Below are 15,066 nucleotides of genomic sequence, written 5' to 3'. Positions count from 1 at the left end.
ACACCGGGGAAATAAAAGCAAGACCTAAACATAAAGCAAACTTGCCTGTGAACGCTTTATATAAATATAATATAGGTAGGTCTAAATCCGGGTGATCACTTATATCAGTGTTATATCCTATATATATCATATCGTCGAGCTCTAAAACTTTATACGTTTTTTGGTCAGTGTTTATTAAAAAAACATCCAATAATGCAGAATATGCAATGATAAATATTTAATTTATGAGCTGTTAATGTATATAACAATACAAAATATACGGGTATGGTTTTACAGCTAAATTCAGCATATTGACACAAAATGATAACTGCAAATCCACCTTTCGCTGACTGGAGTCCAGTTGTTTCTGAGAATTGCAGCGATCCATTTGCTCCTCTTTCCATAGCAGTCTGTAAAAATATACCTCCGATGTTTTGTCAAATCTAGTTGTAGGCCTACAGTCAATCGCAAAGCTCTTTCCCACTTTATTTGTGTGTGTTGTGTTTGTTTTTCGTGGTATTCACGCTGAACACATACAGCCGCTCAGTCTTTTTGCCACTCACTGTGAGGAACTGCAGGCACGCCAGCCGACGATGACGTCACGCGCATTCCCTCTATTACATTGGTGTTCAAGGACAAGCATTAAGCTGGTTAAGGTCATACTTATCTGACCGCTACCATTTCGTAAACTTAAATGGAGAAAAATCGATCACAACTTCGGCAAACTATGGAGTGCCGCAGGGATCTGTGTTAGGCCCTTTTATTATTCTCTATATATGCTGCCACTACGTAATATTATAAGGAAACATGGAATTAGTTTCCATTGTTATGCTGAAGACACTCAAATATATATTTCATCAAGGCCAGATGAATATGTTAAATTATCCAAATTGACAGATTGTGTTAAAGATATAAAAGATTGGATGACGCGTAACTTTCTTTTATTAAATCCAGACAAGACAAAGGTAATACATATCGGTTCTAAAAACCGTCCACAAAACCTTTCGCAGCACGACTTTAACATATTAGGATACCCTGTTACTTTATCCGCTGCAATAAAATACCTGGGTGTTGCATTAGACTGCAACCTGTCTTTTGAAAATCATATCTCATATGTTACAAGAACAGCCTTTTTCCACCTTAGAAACATTGCTAAGCTGCGTAACATGCTATCTGTCTCTGATGCAGAAAAGTTAGTTCATGCATTCATGACCTCGAGACTAGATTACTGTAATGCTTTATTAGCCGGTTGTCCTGCATCCTCAATAAGAAAGCTACATTTAGTCCAAAATGCAGCCGCTAGAGTTCTTACTAGATCAAGAAAATATGATCATATTACACCGATTCTATCATCACTTCATTGGTTACCTATAAAGTTCCGTATTAATTACAAGGTTTTACTTTTGACTTATAAAGCTCTAAATGGTTTAGCTCCAGTCTATTTACCGGATCTTCTATCGCCCTACAACCCATCGCGCTCTTTAAGATCACTAAATTCGAGGCTTCTGGTCATTCCTAGGATATCCAGATCCACTAAAGGAGGAAGAGCATTTTCACATTTAACCCCGAAGCTCTGGAATAGCCTTCCTGATATTGTTTGTTGCTCAGACTCGCTCTCACAGTTTAAAGCTAGACTAAAGACGCATTTATTTAGCCAGGCATTCATATACATTTTTTATCTTACAGTTACTGTAAATTTGGCCTCTAGTTCATAAACGCCAGAGGAGAACTGGCCCCCAACTGAGCCTGGGTTCTCCCAAGGTTTGTTTTTCTCCATCGGGTCACTTGATGGAGTTTTTCGGTTCCTTGCCACTGTTGCCTTTGGCTTGCTCAGTTGGGGATATTCAAATTAAATGACCCACATATGTAGCTTTCCTGTGGCTCAATCAGTAGAGCGTTGGTGCTTGCAACGCCAAGGTCATGGTTTGTTTCCCTGGGGAAAGCGAGAACTGATAAGAATGTAAATGTTTACCCTGTAAGTTGCTTTGGATAAATGCATTACGCGTCTGCAAAGTGCATAAATGTCTTTACTGTCACTTATGATCAATTTAATGCATCCTTGCTGAATAAAAGTTTTAATTTCTTCAAAAAAAAAACATACTGACCCATACTTTTGAATGGTAGTAGTTTATTTATTTCAACAATCGACAATAACTCCTGTATTCTGTTCTCACTACATTGTGCTCCATCTAGCTGTTTCGTCTTCATTACAATTATTTGCAGAAACTCTCATATGAACCCCACTGTACAGTTCTCGTGTCATTTTAAAGATTATTTAAACTCCATAGCACGCACATCTCCTGGAAATCCTTTAGAATTCAACCAATCCGATGATGACTTCAAAGTGTTACCCATTTTCTATGCCTTAAGCACCAGACATCTGAGGTTGAGACTAATAGTCACTTGAAAAAAATGTCCTTAATGCCAGCCTATGGTCTTTATCGGCTGCCTGCGAAAGATGTCTACTTTGACCCTCAAACAATGTAGTTGAAGTTGAGGCATGTAAGAGTTTGGTTTTTAGACATGGTAAGGAGACAATGTTTTCAGCGCTATGAATCCACTTTTCATTTTTTTACACCTAAGACTCTACCATCTGAATGTCTCAACAGAAATTGAGACTCATCAGGCCAGGCAACATTTTTCCAGTCTTCAACTGTTCTGTTTTGGTGAGCTCTTGCAAATTGTAGCATCTTTTTCCTATTTGTAGTGGAGATAAGTGGCACCCGGTGGGGTCTTCCTCTGTTGTAGCCCATCCGCCTCAAGATTGTGCGTGTTGTGGCTTCACAAATGCTTTGCTGCATACCTCGGTTGTAACGAGTGGTTATTTCAGTCAAAGCTGGTCTTCTATCAGCTTGAATCAGTCGGCCCATTCTCCTCTGACCTCTAGCATCAACAAGGCATTTTCGCTCACAGGACTGCCGCATACTGGATGTTTTCCCCTTTTCACACCATTCTTTGTAAACCCTAGAAATGGTTGTGCGTGAAAATCCCAGTAACTGAGCAGATTGTAAAATACTCAGACCGGCCCGTCTGGCACCAACATCCATGCCACTCTCAAAATGGCTTAAATCACCTTTCTTTCCCATTCTGACATTCGGTTTGGAGTTCAGGAGATTATCTTGACAAGGACCACACCCCTAAATGCATTGAAGCAAATTGTGATCGGTTGATTAGATAATTGCATTAATGAGAAATTGAACAGGTGTTCCTAATAATCCTTTAGGTGAGTGTATATTATGAGAAAATTGTTGTGTTGTTTGTTCTTGGGTTTATGGTAACCTATAAGACCCCTCTAAAACAACATTAGGATCCTTTAAAATAGCATAATAGGGGCACAACTGTGGCATGTGCCGTTTAACAGAGGAACTCTGTGGGTAAATGTCACAGAGACCGTTGCCATCTTCGAGTGTCACCAAAGAGAGAAACATCGAAGAAAACCGCAGCTCTTGCATGCATTCTGACATTTTCAGAGTGCATTGAGTTTTATTATGCCTCTTGCTACGATAATTCATCTGTAGTGCTGTCAGTTGGTTCATCTTGTACTTCTGAGGGTTTAGTGTTTAATCACTAGTGTATCTTAACCTTTGCTAAGTAAGCTGCAGCCTGCTAGCGAGATGCTGTGTGAGCCAACAAGTGCGTGTGAATGTTTTGTGGTCTGGCCTTTTATTAACACTATCATACAAACGGATATACTTCAACTCGAATCAGTTAGAAGCGGTATGTGGTTCTTCCTAGAAGTCAAGCAGCGCAGTCTCTTTTTTTTTTTTTTTACTTTTGTAGTGTAGGCCCTACATTTAGATAAGACAACAGTTTAGGGTTTGTTTCATTGCAGTTAACAAACTCAAAATGTTTGGATTGAAGATGATAGTCAGGTTGGGCCTGCAGACTTGTTTTCTGAAATGGTTGTTCACGTTTGACTCATTCAAAACCGGCTTTTAGCATTCTTTTGAGTTTAATATTGAAGGAGGCGTTATAGATGCTAAGTCAAGTCAGATGATTTAAAGGATCAAGTCAAGTCCTAGTGATTTGAAGGATCCTAGATGCGCCAACATAAACTTTATACTGTCCTTATCATAGTTTTTTTTTTAAATTTCAATTCAATAAACTAATTTGACTCCAAGTCTGCTAGCGAGATGCTGTGGAAAGAGTTCCAGAGGAATCTAATTTAGACTGTTATATGCTTTTGCTGTGGTCACATGGCAACAAAGAGGCTAAAATGTTTCATCCTTTTTTATTTCACCTTCACTTCCTCCCCATTTCCACTAAACCAGGAAGACCCAAATGAGAAAGCGTCAACACAGCACATGTGGTCTTCTCACTAAATATAGTCTGTAATACATACGAAAAACGTGAACTCATTTCGCACCGCGAACATTGTAACATGAATGAGTCATTTGCTGTTATAATTAGAATGATTTACAGACTGAATGAGAATGATTTGCATTCAGTGCGAATGAATTGGAAATCGTTTCAGTTGTTGGGCATTTTTCTCATTGCCTATAGGCCCTTAGATATTATACTGAATTTGCGTTTTAATTTAGGGTTAAGCTTAATATTTAACTATACATTCTAAATATCTATCAAATTTATGGTAAAAGGAACAGCTGTTTGCTATAATAAAATATGGTGACAATGTGCCATTACGAGATGGCATAATGCCTCTATTTTACCATTTATATGCCATGTTTTATTAATTGACAATGTTAATATACCAATGAAGCACTAAAAACCAGCTTTTCACTTTAAAATGTTCTGATAATAATAACCAGAGGCGGCCTTTGCTATTTAGAGGCCTATTTCAAAGAAACAGTTTGAGGCTCCTATACACTGAGTCACATTGCATATGTTTATTTTCTGTTTATGTTATCTCTGTTAGGTCTATATTTTACAACGTTATCTCATATTTTGCTGTTACCATCATAACACAGACCATAAAATTCACCTTATTTTTGACATAAGACTGGGTGCTGTCATATGTAACTTGAATGTGTGAGGCTTCTGTTATTATCCATTTCCAGTTATTTTATCCGTACAAAAACCGTCCGTTACGCTGCTTGACATTGCCAACTAGTATTTGTTATGATATTTAATTTATTAGCACAATCATGGACAAACTGGATTGTAGCGCAACTAGTTTAACATTTCATATTGTTTTTTTACCTATTGTGGCTAATTCGTCGGAAGTCTTGCAAATTCACAGAAAAAAGCTTACTTCTGCATTGGCTAAAAAAACATGATGAACCATGAGTTTATTTTAAGTGACCTGTCCATAAAAGATGGACAATACTCATATAGGGACAATGCACAAAGTCACACTCACATAAACAAAAACATCACAAAATTAATAATAATAATAAAAAAGTAATCTTCTGGGAATGTCCTTTTACTGTTTTTATTTGTTTGCCGTATATAGGAATTACATTTTTCTTTTAAATTCAATAAATCTGACCGTGTTTTACAGTACAATTACATTCACTGCCTAGACAAAAAGTCCATTTGGATTTAAATAAACAAATACTTACTTGACTCTTTCATTGTCAATACAAGGTCTTGACCAAAAAATGTATGCACATGTATTTCCATCAAGAGGTGCATACATTTTTGGCCAAGATCTTATATTGACAATTGCAAGAGTTCACTCTGTAAAGTCTCCTCCAGCATATTTAATATAAGGTCTGAACTCAGAGGTGTCACTTCATATGCAAAAATGATTCTTCTGCATATGGAAAGGTGACTTAGCTGACCAGGTTTTTACTGTATCATTTTTTCCTGTAAAAGATTCAAACATTTTTCCAGTGCAGATGCACCTGATTACTTAAACTAAACCGGTCCTTGATGCATGTTATATTTATAACACTGGTGCATGTCAGTTTCTGTGCGTTGACGGCCCTCTGTTTCTTTTTCCTTCAACTCCTCTGGCGTCCCCTTCGAGCGCTGCGCGTTTTAGGATACGAGTCACTGATATATGCTCCAGGCTTTGCTTACAAACACAGGCCTGACTGATTTGGCTGATAAGCTTGGGGGTTTCTGGGCCCAGAGCCTACTGGGAGGAGAGCGAGAGAGCGCTGTGAGGAGGGAAAGCACCTGGAAGCCGTCCACCCTGTGCAGGGTCACTGAGTTTTGTCTGGAGGCTCTCCCTACTGTAGCTGTTAACAGCAGAATCCTGCATACTGAGTATTCCTGGACTCCTGCAGCCTCTATAAGGCGTTCGATAGACCCTTTTCACATTTATGGGTTTCTCAGAAGCGGAAGTCGTCATAGTTGGGTAAAACTCAATAGCAGTAAATGAGAGACTACATTAAATGTATTTTTTAAAACTCCACAATAGTGTTTTCACTACTTTCAGAAATAGGGAAAAAAATTGAGAGGGATTGATAACGGCTGACAGAAGAGAGAAAGCTGTCCATCTTACCGTCGCTGTGTTAGAAACACCCTCACAGCAGCGTAATTTGATGTTAAGATAATATAATACAAAGTATAGTGTTATAAATGTACATATTTAAAAAAAATAATAACTTTGCAGGATTTACAGTGCTGATGACTGTTAAAACGCATGATCACAGTCTATGAAAAGGGTCCATTGGTCAGTCGGGCCTGTTCAGAGGTAGAGATAAAACATAGACTGGACAAATGAAACCCTTTAGGGTTCTTTGTAACCAGGAACCTTTTTGAACCCATGAACCTACAAGCATTTTAGACTTTAGTGAGGTAATGTAAATAAGAAGATCTAATTTTATGATTATTTTTGTGTGTGCAGGTTGTGACGTTATGGTACCGAGCTCCCGAGGTGCTGCTTCAGTCCAGCTATGCTACTCCTGTGGATCTGTGGAGTGTCGGCTGCATCTTTGCTGAGATGTTCAGACGCCGGTAAGTTTGCACAGAATCATTATCTATCTCGCTCACTGATAATACTGACCAGCTGACTGTAAAATGAAGAAAGATGTAGGATTCAGGCGGGTGATGCTCAGTTAAACGTGTCAAGCATGGATGACCTGATTGCTTGCGTGTGTCTGGCACACATGGAGTAACAAGAGTTATTAGGGGCCAAGCACCGAAGGTGCGGAGGCACCTATTGTATCTGTGCCGGTTCTTATTATTATTATTAGGGGCCAAGCACCGAAGGTGCGGAGGCACCTATTGTATCTGTGCCGGTTCTTATTAGGGGCCAAGCACCGAAGGTGCGGAGGCACCTATTGTATCTGTGCCGGTTCTTATTATTAGGGGCCAAGCACCGAAGGTGCGGAGGCACCTATTGTATCTGTGCCGGTTCTTATTATTATTATTATTATTCTTCTTCCGACTGGGCGTCTATGGCAGCCCATAGACCGGTTTGCGGGAAAGTTGTTTTGGTTTGACATTCTGATAGAGGACAGTCCCAACTTTAAATACACCAATTTTGGTGTCTCTAACTCATTCCCTCTAGCGCCACCAACTGTCCAAAGTTGCACTTTTATTATGCTAATAACTTTTGAACCGTAAGGCCTATCAACAAAATTCTTTTTTCCTCTTGTTCCTGAGCTCATGCCGATTCGATAGCACCCTATGACGTCATTTTCCGTCATAAAAAAATGGCCGCCATTTTGAATTTTCCAAAAAACCTACTTTTGCGAACTCGTCCTAGACGGTTTGTCCGATTTTCACCAAAATCGCACCGGATCATCTCCAGGCAGTGCTGACAAAAAGTTATGGAATTCAAGATGATTCGAAGAACCGTTTTCGATAAATGCGCAAACTAATTTTACGTAGCGCTTGCGAAAACAGACGTGAGGCTGTATCTCCGCAACGCTTCATCCTATTCAGACCAAACTTGGTACATGTCATCACAAGCATGATCTGAGGCTACATGCAGCGTTTCGGCGCAGCGCCACCTAGTGGTCCGGAGATATAAAAAATGGCTATTTTTGCTCATAACTTCTGAACGGTTTCTCCAAAAATCAAAAACTTGGTCTCGATAGATTCAGGGCGTCATGCCGAGTCGACCGATATCCAATTTTCCCAGATCGGCCATTTTGGCTGTCGGCCATTTTGAATTATGTGGGAAAATGCTGTATTTTTTGAACGCATGAACGAATTGTTACGAAACTCGGTATGGGTCATCAGTACGATGCCCTGAAGGAGCCTGAGAAGTTTCGAAACAGCGCCACCTATTGGTGAATTGTTTTATTCAAACGCTTATAACTTTGGGTGTGGTACACTTATTTTCACGGGAGTCATATTTTTGAGGTCCTGAATCGTTGCCGAGTCCAACGATACTAAACATGCTGGGTTTCGTGTTACGGTTGGTGTAGTGTAGCGATTTAGCGCGAAAAAAACACTTGGCGATATCTTCAAAACCACTGTTCCGATCGAGACGAAACCACCGCCAGAAACACGGAATCATAGCTTGTTAACTATATGCAAATGCCCAAATGCGAAAATATTGATAGTAAGGGGTAGTAAAATTCAAACAAAGTCATGTGTCAGTCATTTTTTATGTGTTTTTTCATATAAATGTTTATAACTCGGAAGTGAATTGAGATATTTGCACCAAAATTGACACACATATGTATGGGGTCACTCTGAGGACACATAAAAAAAATTGTGGGACTGAGCCTCTTGGTGGCGCTATAATAGAACAAAACGTGAAATTCCCATTGACTTCAATAGAGTTTTGTGAAATAAAATGCTATACTAAACAAATGCATTGGTGTAATATTACAAAACTCAGTGTGTGCCATAAGCAGCATGCCCTGAAGGTACTCAAAAGATTTTGAGACAGCGCCACCTGTTGGTCAAAAGTTATAATTAATTTCTGAGAACGCTAATAACTTTTGAATAAATTTGCCTATTGCAATGAAACTGATCTTAATAGATTCCTTCGGTTATGCCGAAAACATAGATATCAGGTTTTCCATAATCAGACAAACGTCCTGTTCGCCATCTTTATTTCTTTGAAAAACCTTCTTTTTCGAACTCCTCCTAGACCGTTTGTTCGATTTTCACGAAAATTGAATAGTATCATCTCCAGACCATGCCGACTAAAATTTATGAATTGCACGATGATAGACAAAACCGTTTTTGTATACCACAGCATCAAAATTTAGGCATGCTGCCAAAATTACTATTTAGGCTTTATCTGTGCAATGCCTTCACATTTTGACACCAAACTTTGCATGTGTCATTGTCACCTCCCTCTGACCACATCACATCTATTTCGTAACTGCGCCACCTATTGTTCGAAAGTGATAACCCATTAAATCATCTTATAAGTTAATGTTTATGTGATTTTTTTAGCCATTTGCCCAAAGTTCTCTCAAAATGCCCTTAATTGCTCCTTGCTACAGTTGGTCTGCCACTCCTTGCCATTTTGGCATATGTTGCCGCTTCTTGCGCTTGGCCCCGGTAATGGCTGCTTGCAGCTATATTTATTATTATTATTCTTCTTCCGACTGGGCGTCTATGGCAGCCCATAGACCGGTTTGCGGGAAAGTTGTTTTGGTTTGACATTCTGATAGAGGACAGTCCCATCTTTAAATACACCAATTTTGGTGTCTCTAACTCATTCCCTCTAGCGCCACCAACTGTCCAAAGTTTCACTTTTATTATGCTAATAACTTTTGAACCGTAAGACCTATCAACAAAATTCTTTTTTCCTCTTGTTCCTGAGCTCATGCCGATTCGATCGCGACCTATGACGTCATTTTCCGTCATAAAAACATGGCCGCCATTTTGAATTTTCCAAAAAATGTACTTTTGCGAACTCGTCCTAGACCGTTTGTCCGATTTTCACCAAAATCGCACCAGATCATCTACAGGCAGTGCTGACAAAAAGTTATGGAATTCAAGATAATTCGAATAACCGTTTTCGATAAACGCACAAACTAATTTTACATAACGCTTGCGAAAACAGACGGAAGGCTTTATCTCCGCAACGCTTCGTCCTATTAAGACCAAACTTGGTACATGTAATCACAAGCATGACTTGAGGCTACATGCAGCGTTTCGGCGCAGCGCCACCTAGTGGTCCGGAGATATGAAAAATGGCTATTTTCGCTCATAACTTCTAAACGGTTTCTCCAAAAATCAAAAACTTGGTCTTGTTAGATTCAGGGCGTCATGCCGAGTCGACCGATATCCAATTTTCCCAGATCGGCCATTTTGGCTGTCGGCCATTTTGAATTATGTGCTAAAATGCTGTATTTTTTGAACGCATGAACGAATTGTTACGAAACTCGTTATGGGTCATCAGTACGATGCCCTGAAGGAGCCTGAGAAGTTTCGAAACAGCGCCACCTAGTGGTGAATTGTTTTATTCAAACGCTTATAACTTTGGGTGTGGTACACTTATTTTCACGGGAGTCATATTTTTGAGGTCCTGAATCGTTGCCGAGTCCAACGATACCAAATATGTCGGGTTTCGTCTCACGGATGGCGTAGCGTAGCGATTTAGCGCGAAAAAAACACTTGGCGATATCTTCAAAACCGCTGTTCCGATCGAGACGAAACCACCGCCAGAAACACGGAATCATAGCTTGTTAACTATACGCTAATGCCCAAATGCGAAAATATTGATAGTAAGGGGTAGTAAAATTCAAACAAAGTCATGTGTCAGTCATTTTTTACGTGTTTTTTTCATATAAATGTTTATAACTCGGAAGTGAATTGAGATATTTGCACCAAAATTGACACACATATGTATGGGGTCACTCTGAGGACACATAAAAAAAATTGTGGGACTGAGCCTCTTGGTGGCGCTATAATAGAACAAAACGTGAAATTCCCATTGACTTCAATAGAGTTTTGTGAATTAAAATGCTATACTAAACAAATGCATTGGTGTAATATTACAAAACTCAGTGTGTGCCATAAGCAGCATGCCCTGAAGGTACTCAAAAGATTTTGAGACAGCGCCACCTGTTGGTCAAAAGTTATAATTAATTTCTGAGAACGCTAATAACTTTTGAATAAATTTGCCTATTGCAATGAAACTGATCTTAATAGATTCCTTCTGTTATGCCGAAAACATAGATATCAGGTTTTCCATAATCAGACAAACTTCCTGTTCGCCATCTTTATTTCTTTGAAAAACCTTCTTTTTCGAACTCCTCCTAGACCGTTTGTCCGATTTTCACGAAAATTGAATCGTATCATCTCCAGACTGTGCCGACTAAAAGTTATGAATTGCACGATGATAGACAAAACCGTTTTCGTATACCACAGCATCAAAATGTAGGCATGCTGCCAAAATTACTATTTAGGCTTTATCTCTGCAATGCCTTCACATTTTGACACCAAACTTTGCATGTGTCATTGTCACCTCACTCTGACCACATCACATCTATTTCGTAACTGCGCCACCTACTTTTCGAAAGTGATAACCCATTAAATCAACTTATAAGTTAATGTTTATGTGATTTTCTTAGCCATTTGCCCAAAGTTCTCTCAAAATGCCCTTAATTGCTCCTTGCTGCAGTTGGTCTGCCACTCCTTGCCATTTTGGCATATGTTGCCGCTTCTTGCGCTTGGCCCCGGTAATGGCTGCTTGCAGCTATATTTAGGGGCCAAGCACCGAAGGTGCGGAGGCACCTATTGTATCTGTGCCGGTTCTTATTAGGGGCCAAGCACCGAAGGTGCGGAGGCACCTATTGTATCTGTGCCGGTTCTTATTATTAGGGGCCAAGCACCGAAGGTGCGGAGGCACCTATTGTATCTGTGCCGGTTCTTATTATTAGGGGCCAAGCACCGAAGGTGCGGAGGCACCTATTGTATCTGTGCCGGTTCTTATTATTATTATTATTATTCTTCTTCCGACTGGGCGTCTATGGCAGCCCATAGACCGGTTTGCGGGAAAGTTGTTTTGGTTTGACATTCTGATAGAGGACAGTCCCAACTTTAAATACACCAATTTTGGTGTCTCTAACTCATTCCCTCTAGCGCCACCAACTGTCCAAAGTTTCACTTTTATTATGCTAATAACTTTTGAACCGAAAGGCCTATCAACAAAATTCTTTTTTCCTCTTGTTCCTGAGCTCATGCCGATTCGATCGCACCCTATGACGTCATTTTCCGTCATAAAAAAACGTCCGCCATTTTGAATTTTCCAAAAAACCTACTTTTGCGAACTCGTCCTAGACGGTTTGTCCGATTTTCACCAAAATCGCACCGGATCATCTCCAGGCAGTGCTGACAAAAAGTTATGGAATTCAAGATGATTCGAATAACCGTTTTCGAAAAACGCGCAAACTAATTTTACGTAGCGCTTGCAAAAACAGACGTGAGGCTGTATCTCCGCAACGCTTCATCCTATTCAGACCAAACTTGGTACATGTCATCACAAGCATGACCTGAGGCTACATGCAGCGTTTCGGCGCAGCGCCACCTAGTGGTCCGGAGATATGAAAAATGGCTATTTTTAGTCGTGACTTCTGAACGGTTTCTCCAAAAATCAAAAACTTGGTCTCGTTAGATTCAGGGCGTCATGCCGAGTCGACCGATATCCAATTTTCCCAGATCGGCCATTTTGGCTGTCGGCCATTTTGAATTATGTGCTAAAATGCTGTATTTTTTGAACGCATGAACGAATTGTTACGAAACTCGGTATGGGTCATCAGTACGATGCCCTGAAGGAGCCTGAGAAGTTTCGAAACAGCGCCACCTAGTGGTGAATTGTTTTATTCAAACGCTTATAACTTTGGGTGTGGTACACTTATTTTCACGGGAGTCATATTTTTGAGGTCCTGAATCGTTGCCGAGTCCAACGATACCAAATATGTCGGGTTTCGTCTCACGGATGGCGTAGCGTAGCGATTTAGCGCGAAAAAAACACTTGGCGATATCTTCAAAACCGCTGTTCCGATCGAGACGAAACCACCGCCAGAAACACGGAATCATAGCTTGTTAACTATATGCAAATGCCCAAATGCGTAAATATTGATAGTAAGGGGTAGTAAAATTCAAACAAAGTCATGTGTCAGTCATTTTTTACGTGTTTTTTCATATAAATGTTTATAACTCGGAAGTAAATTGAGATATTTGCACCAAAATTGACACACATATGTATGGGGTCACTCTGAGGACACATAAAAAAAATTGTGGGACTGAGCCTCTTGGTGGCGCTATAATAGAACAAAACGTGAAATTCCCATTGACTTCAATACAGTTTTGTGAAATACAATGCTATACTAAACAAATGCTTTGGTCTAACATTTTGAAACTCAGTGTGTGCCATAAGCAGCATGCCCTGAAGGTACTCAAAAGATTTTGAGACAGCGCCACCTGTTGGTCAAAAGTTATAATTAATTTCTGAGAACGCTAATAACTTTTGAATAAATTTGCCTATTGCAATGAAACTGATCTTAATAGATTCCTTGGGTTATGCCGAAAACATAGATATCAGGTTTTGCATAATCAGCCAAACTTCCTGTCCGCCATCTTTATTTCTTTGAAAAGCCTTCTTTTTCGAACTCCTCCTAGACCGTTTGTCCGATTTTCACGAAAATTTAATCGCATCATCTCGAGACCGTGCCGACTAAAAGTTATGAATTGCACGATGATAGACAAAACCGTTTTCGTATACCACAGCATCAAAGTTTAGGCATGCTGCCAAAATTACTATTTAGGCTTTATCTCTGCAATGCCTTCACATTTTGACACCAAACTTTGCATGTGTCATTGTCACCTCCCTCTGACCACATCACATCTATTTCGTAACTGCGCCACCTATTGTTCGAAAGTGATAACCCATTAAATCATCTTATAAGTTAATGTTTATGTGATTTTTTAGCCATTTGCCCAAAGTTCTCTCAAAATGCCCTTAATTGCTCCTTGCTGCAGTTGGTCTGCCACTCCTTGCCATTTTGGCATATGTTGCCGCTTCTTGCGCTTGGCCCCGGTAATGGCTGCTTGCAGCTATATTTATTATTATTATTATTCTTCTTCCGACTGGGCGTCTATGGCAGCCCATAGACCGGTTTGCGGGAAAGTTGTTTTGGTTTGACATTCTGATAGAGGACAGTCCCAACTTTAAATACTCCAATTTTGGTGTCTCTAACTCATTCCCTCTAGCGCCACCAACTGTCCAAAGTTTCACTTTTATTATGCTAATAACTTTTGAACCGTAAGGCCTATCAACAAAATTCTTTTTTCCTCTTGTTCCTGAGCTCATGCCGATTCGATCGCACCCTATGACGTCATTTTCCGTCATAAAAAATTGGCCGCCATTTTGAATTTTCCAAAAAACCTACTTTTGCGAACTCGTCCTAGACGGTTTGTCCGATTTTCACCAAAATCGCACCGGATCATCTCCAGGCAGTGCTGACAAAAAGTTATGGAATTCAAGATGATTCGAATAACCGTTTTCGATAAGCGCGCAAACTAATTTTACGTAGCGCTTGCGAAAACAGACGTGAGGCTGTATCTCCGCAACCCTTACTCGTTTTCAGACCAAACTTTGTACGTGTCATCACAAGCATGACCTGAGGCTACATGCAGCGTTTCGGCGCAGCGCCACCTAGTGGTCCGGAGATATGAAAAATGGCTATTTTTGCTCGTAACTTCTGAACGGTTTGTCCAAAAATCAAAAACTTGGTCTCGTTAGATTCAGGGCATCATGCCGAGTCGACCGATATCCAATTTTCCCAGATCGGCCATTTTGGCTGTCGGCCATTTTGAATTATGTGCTAAAATGCTGTATTTTTTGAACGCATGAACGAATTGTTACGAAACTCGGTATGGGTCATCAGTACGATGCCCTGAAGGAGCCTGAGAAGTTTCGAAACAGCGCCACCTAGTGGTGAATTTTTTTTTTCCAAACGCTTATAACTTTGGGTGTGGTACACTTATTTTCACGGGAGTCATATTTTTGAGGTCCTGAATCGTTGCCGAGTCCAACGATACCAAATATGTCGGGTTTCGTCTCACGGATGGCGTAGCGTAGCGATTTAGCGCGAAAAAAACACTTGGCGATATCTTCAAAACCGCTGTTCCGATCGAGACGAAACCACCGTCAGAAACACGGAATCATAGCTTGTTAACTATATGCATAAGCCCAAATGCGTAAATATTGATAGTAAGGGGTAGTAAAATTCAAACAAAGTCATGTGTCAGTCA

At 40.1% G+C, this 15,066-nt stretch overlaps 1 protein-coding gene across 2 annotated transcripts in view; it reads left to right on the top strand.

Moving 5' to 3' along the window:
- Positions 1-15,066, top strand: part of cdk6 (cyclin dependent kinase 6) — a 78,082-nt gene that overhangs the window by 31,604 nt on the left and 31,412 nt on the right. For both annotated transcript variants that reach the window (XM_039680836.2, XM_039680835.2), the window contains exon 5: positions 6,737-6,846. In XM_039680836.2, the coding sequence (XP_039536770.1) occupies positions 6,737-6,846 (110 nt within the window). The remainder of the gene's footprint in view (positions 1-6,736; positions 6,847-15,066) is intronic.

This window comes from Pimephales promelas, chromosome 18 (assembly GCF_988280905.1).
Source record: "Pimephales promelas chromosome 18, fPimPro1.hap1.1, whole genome shotgun sequence".
Lineage (NCBI taxonomy): Eukaryota > Metazoa > Chordata > Actinopteri > Cypriniformes > Leuciscidae > Pimephales > Pimephales promelas.
The sequence above is the reverse complement of the archived record's forward strand: the minus strand, read 5'-3'. Positions and strand labels throughout refer to the sequence as shown.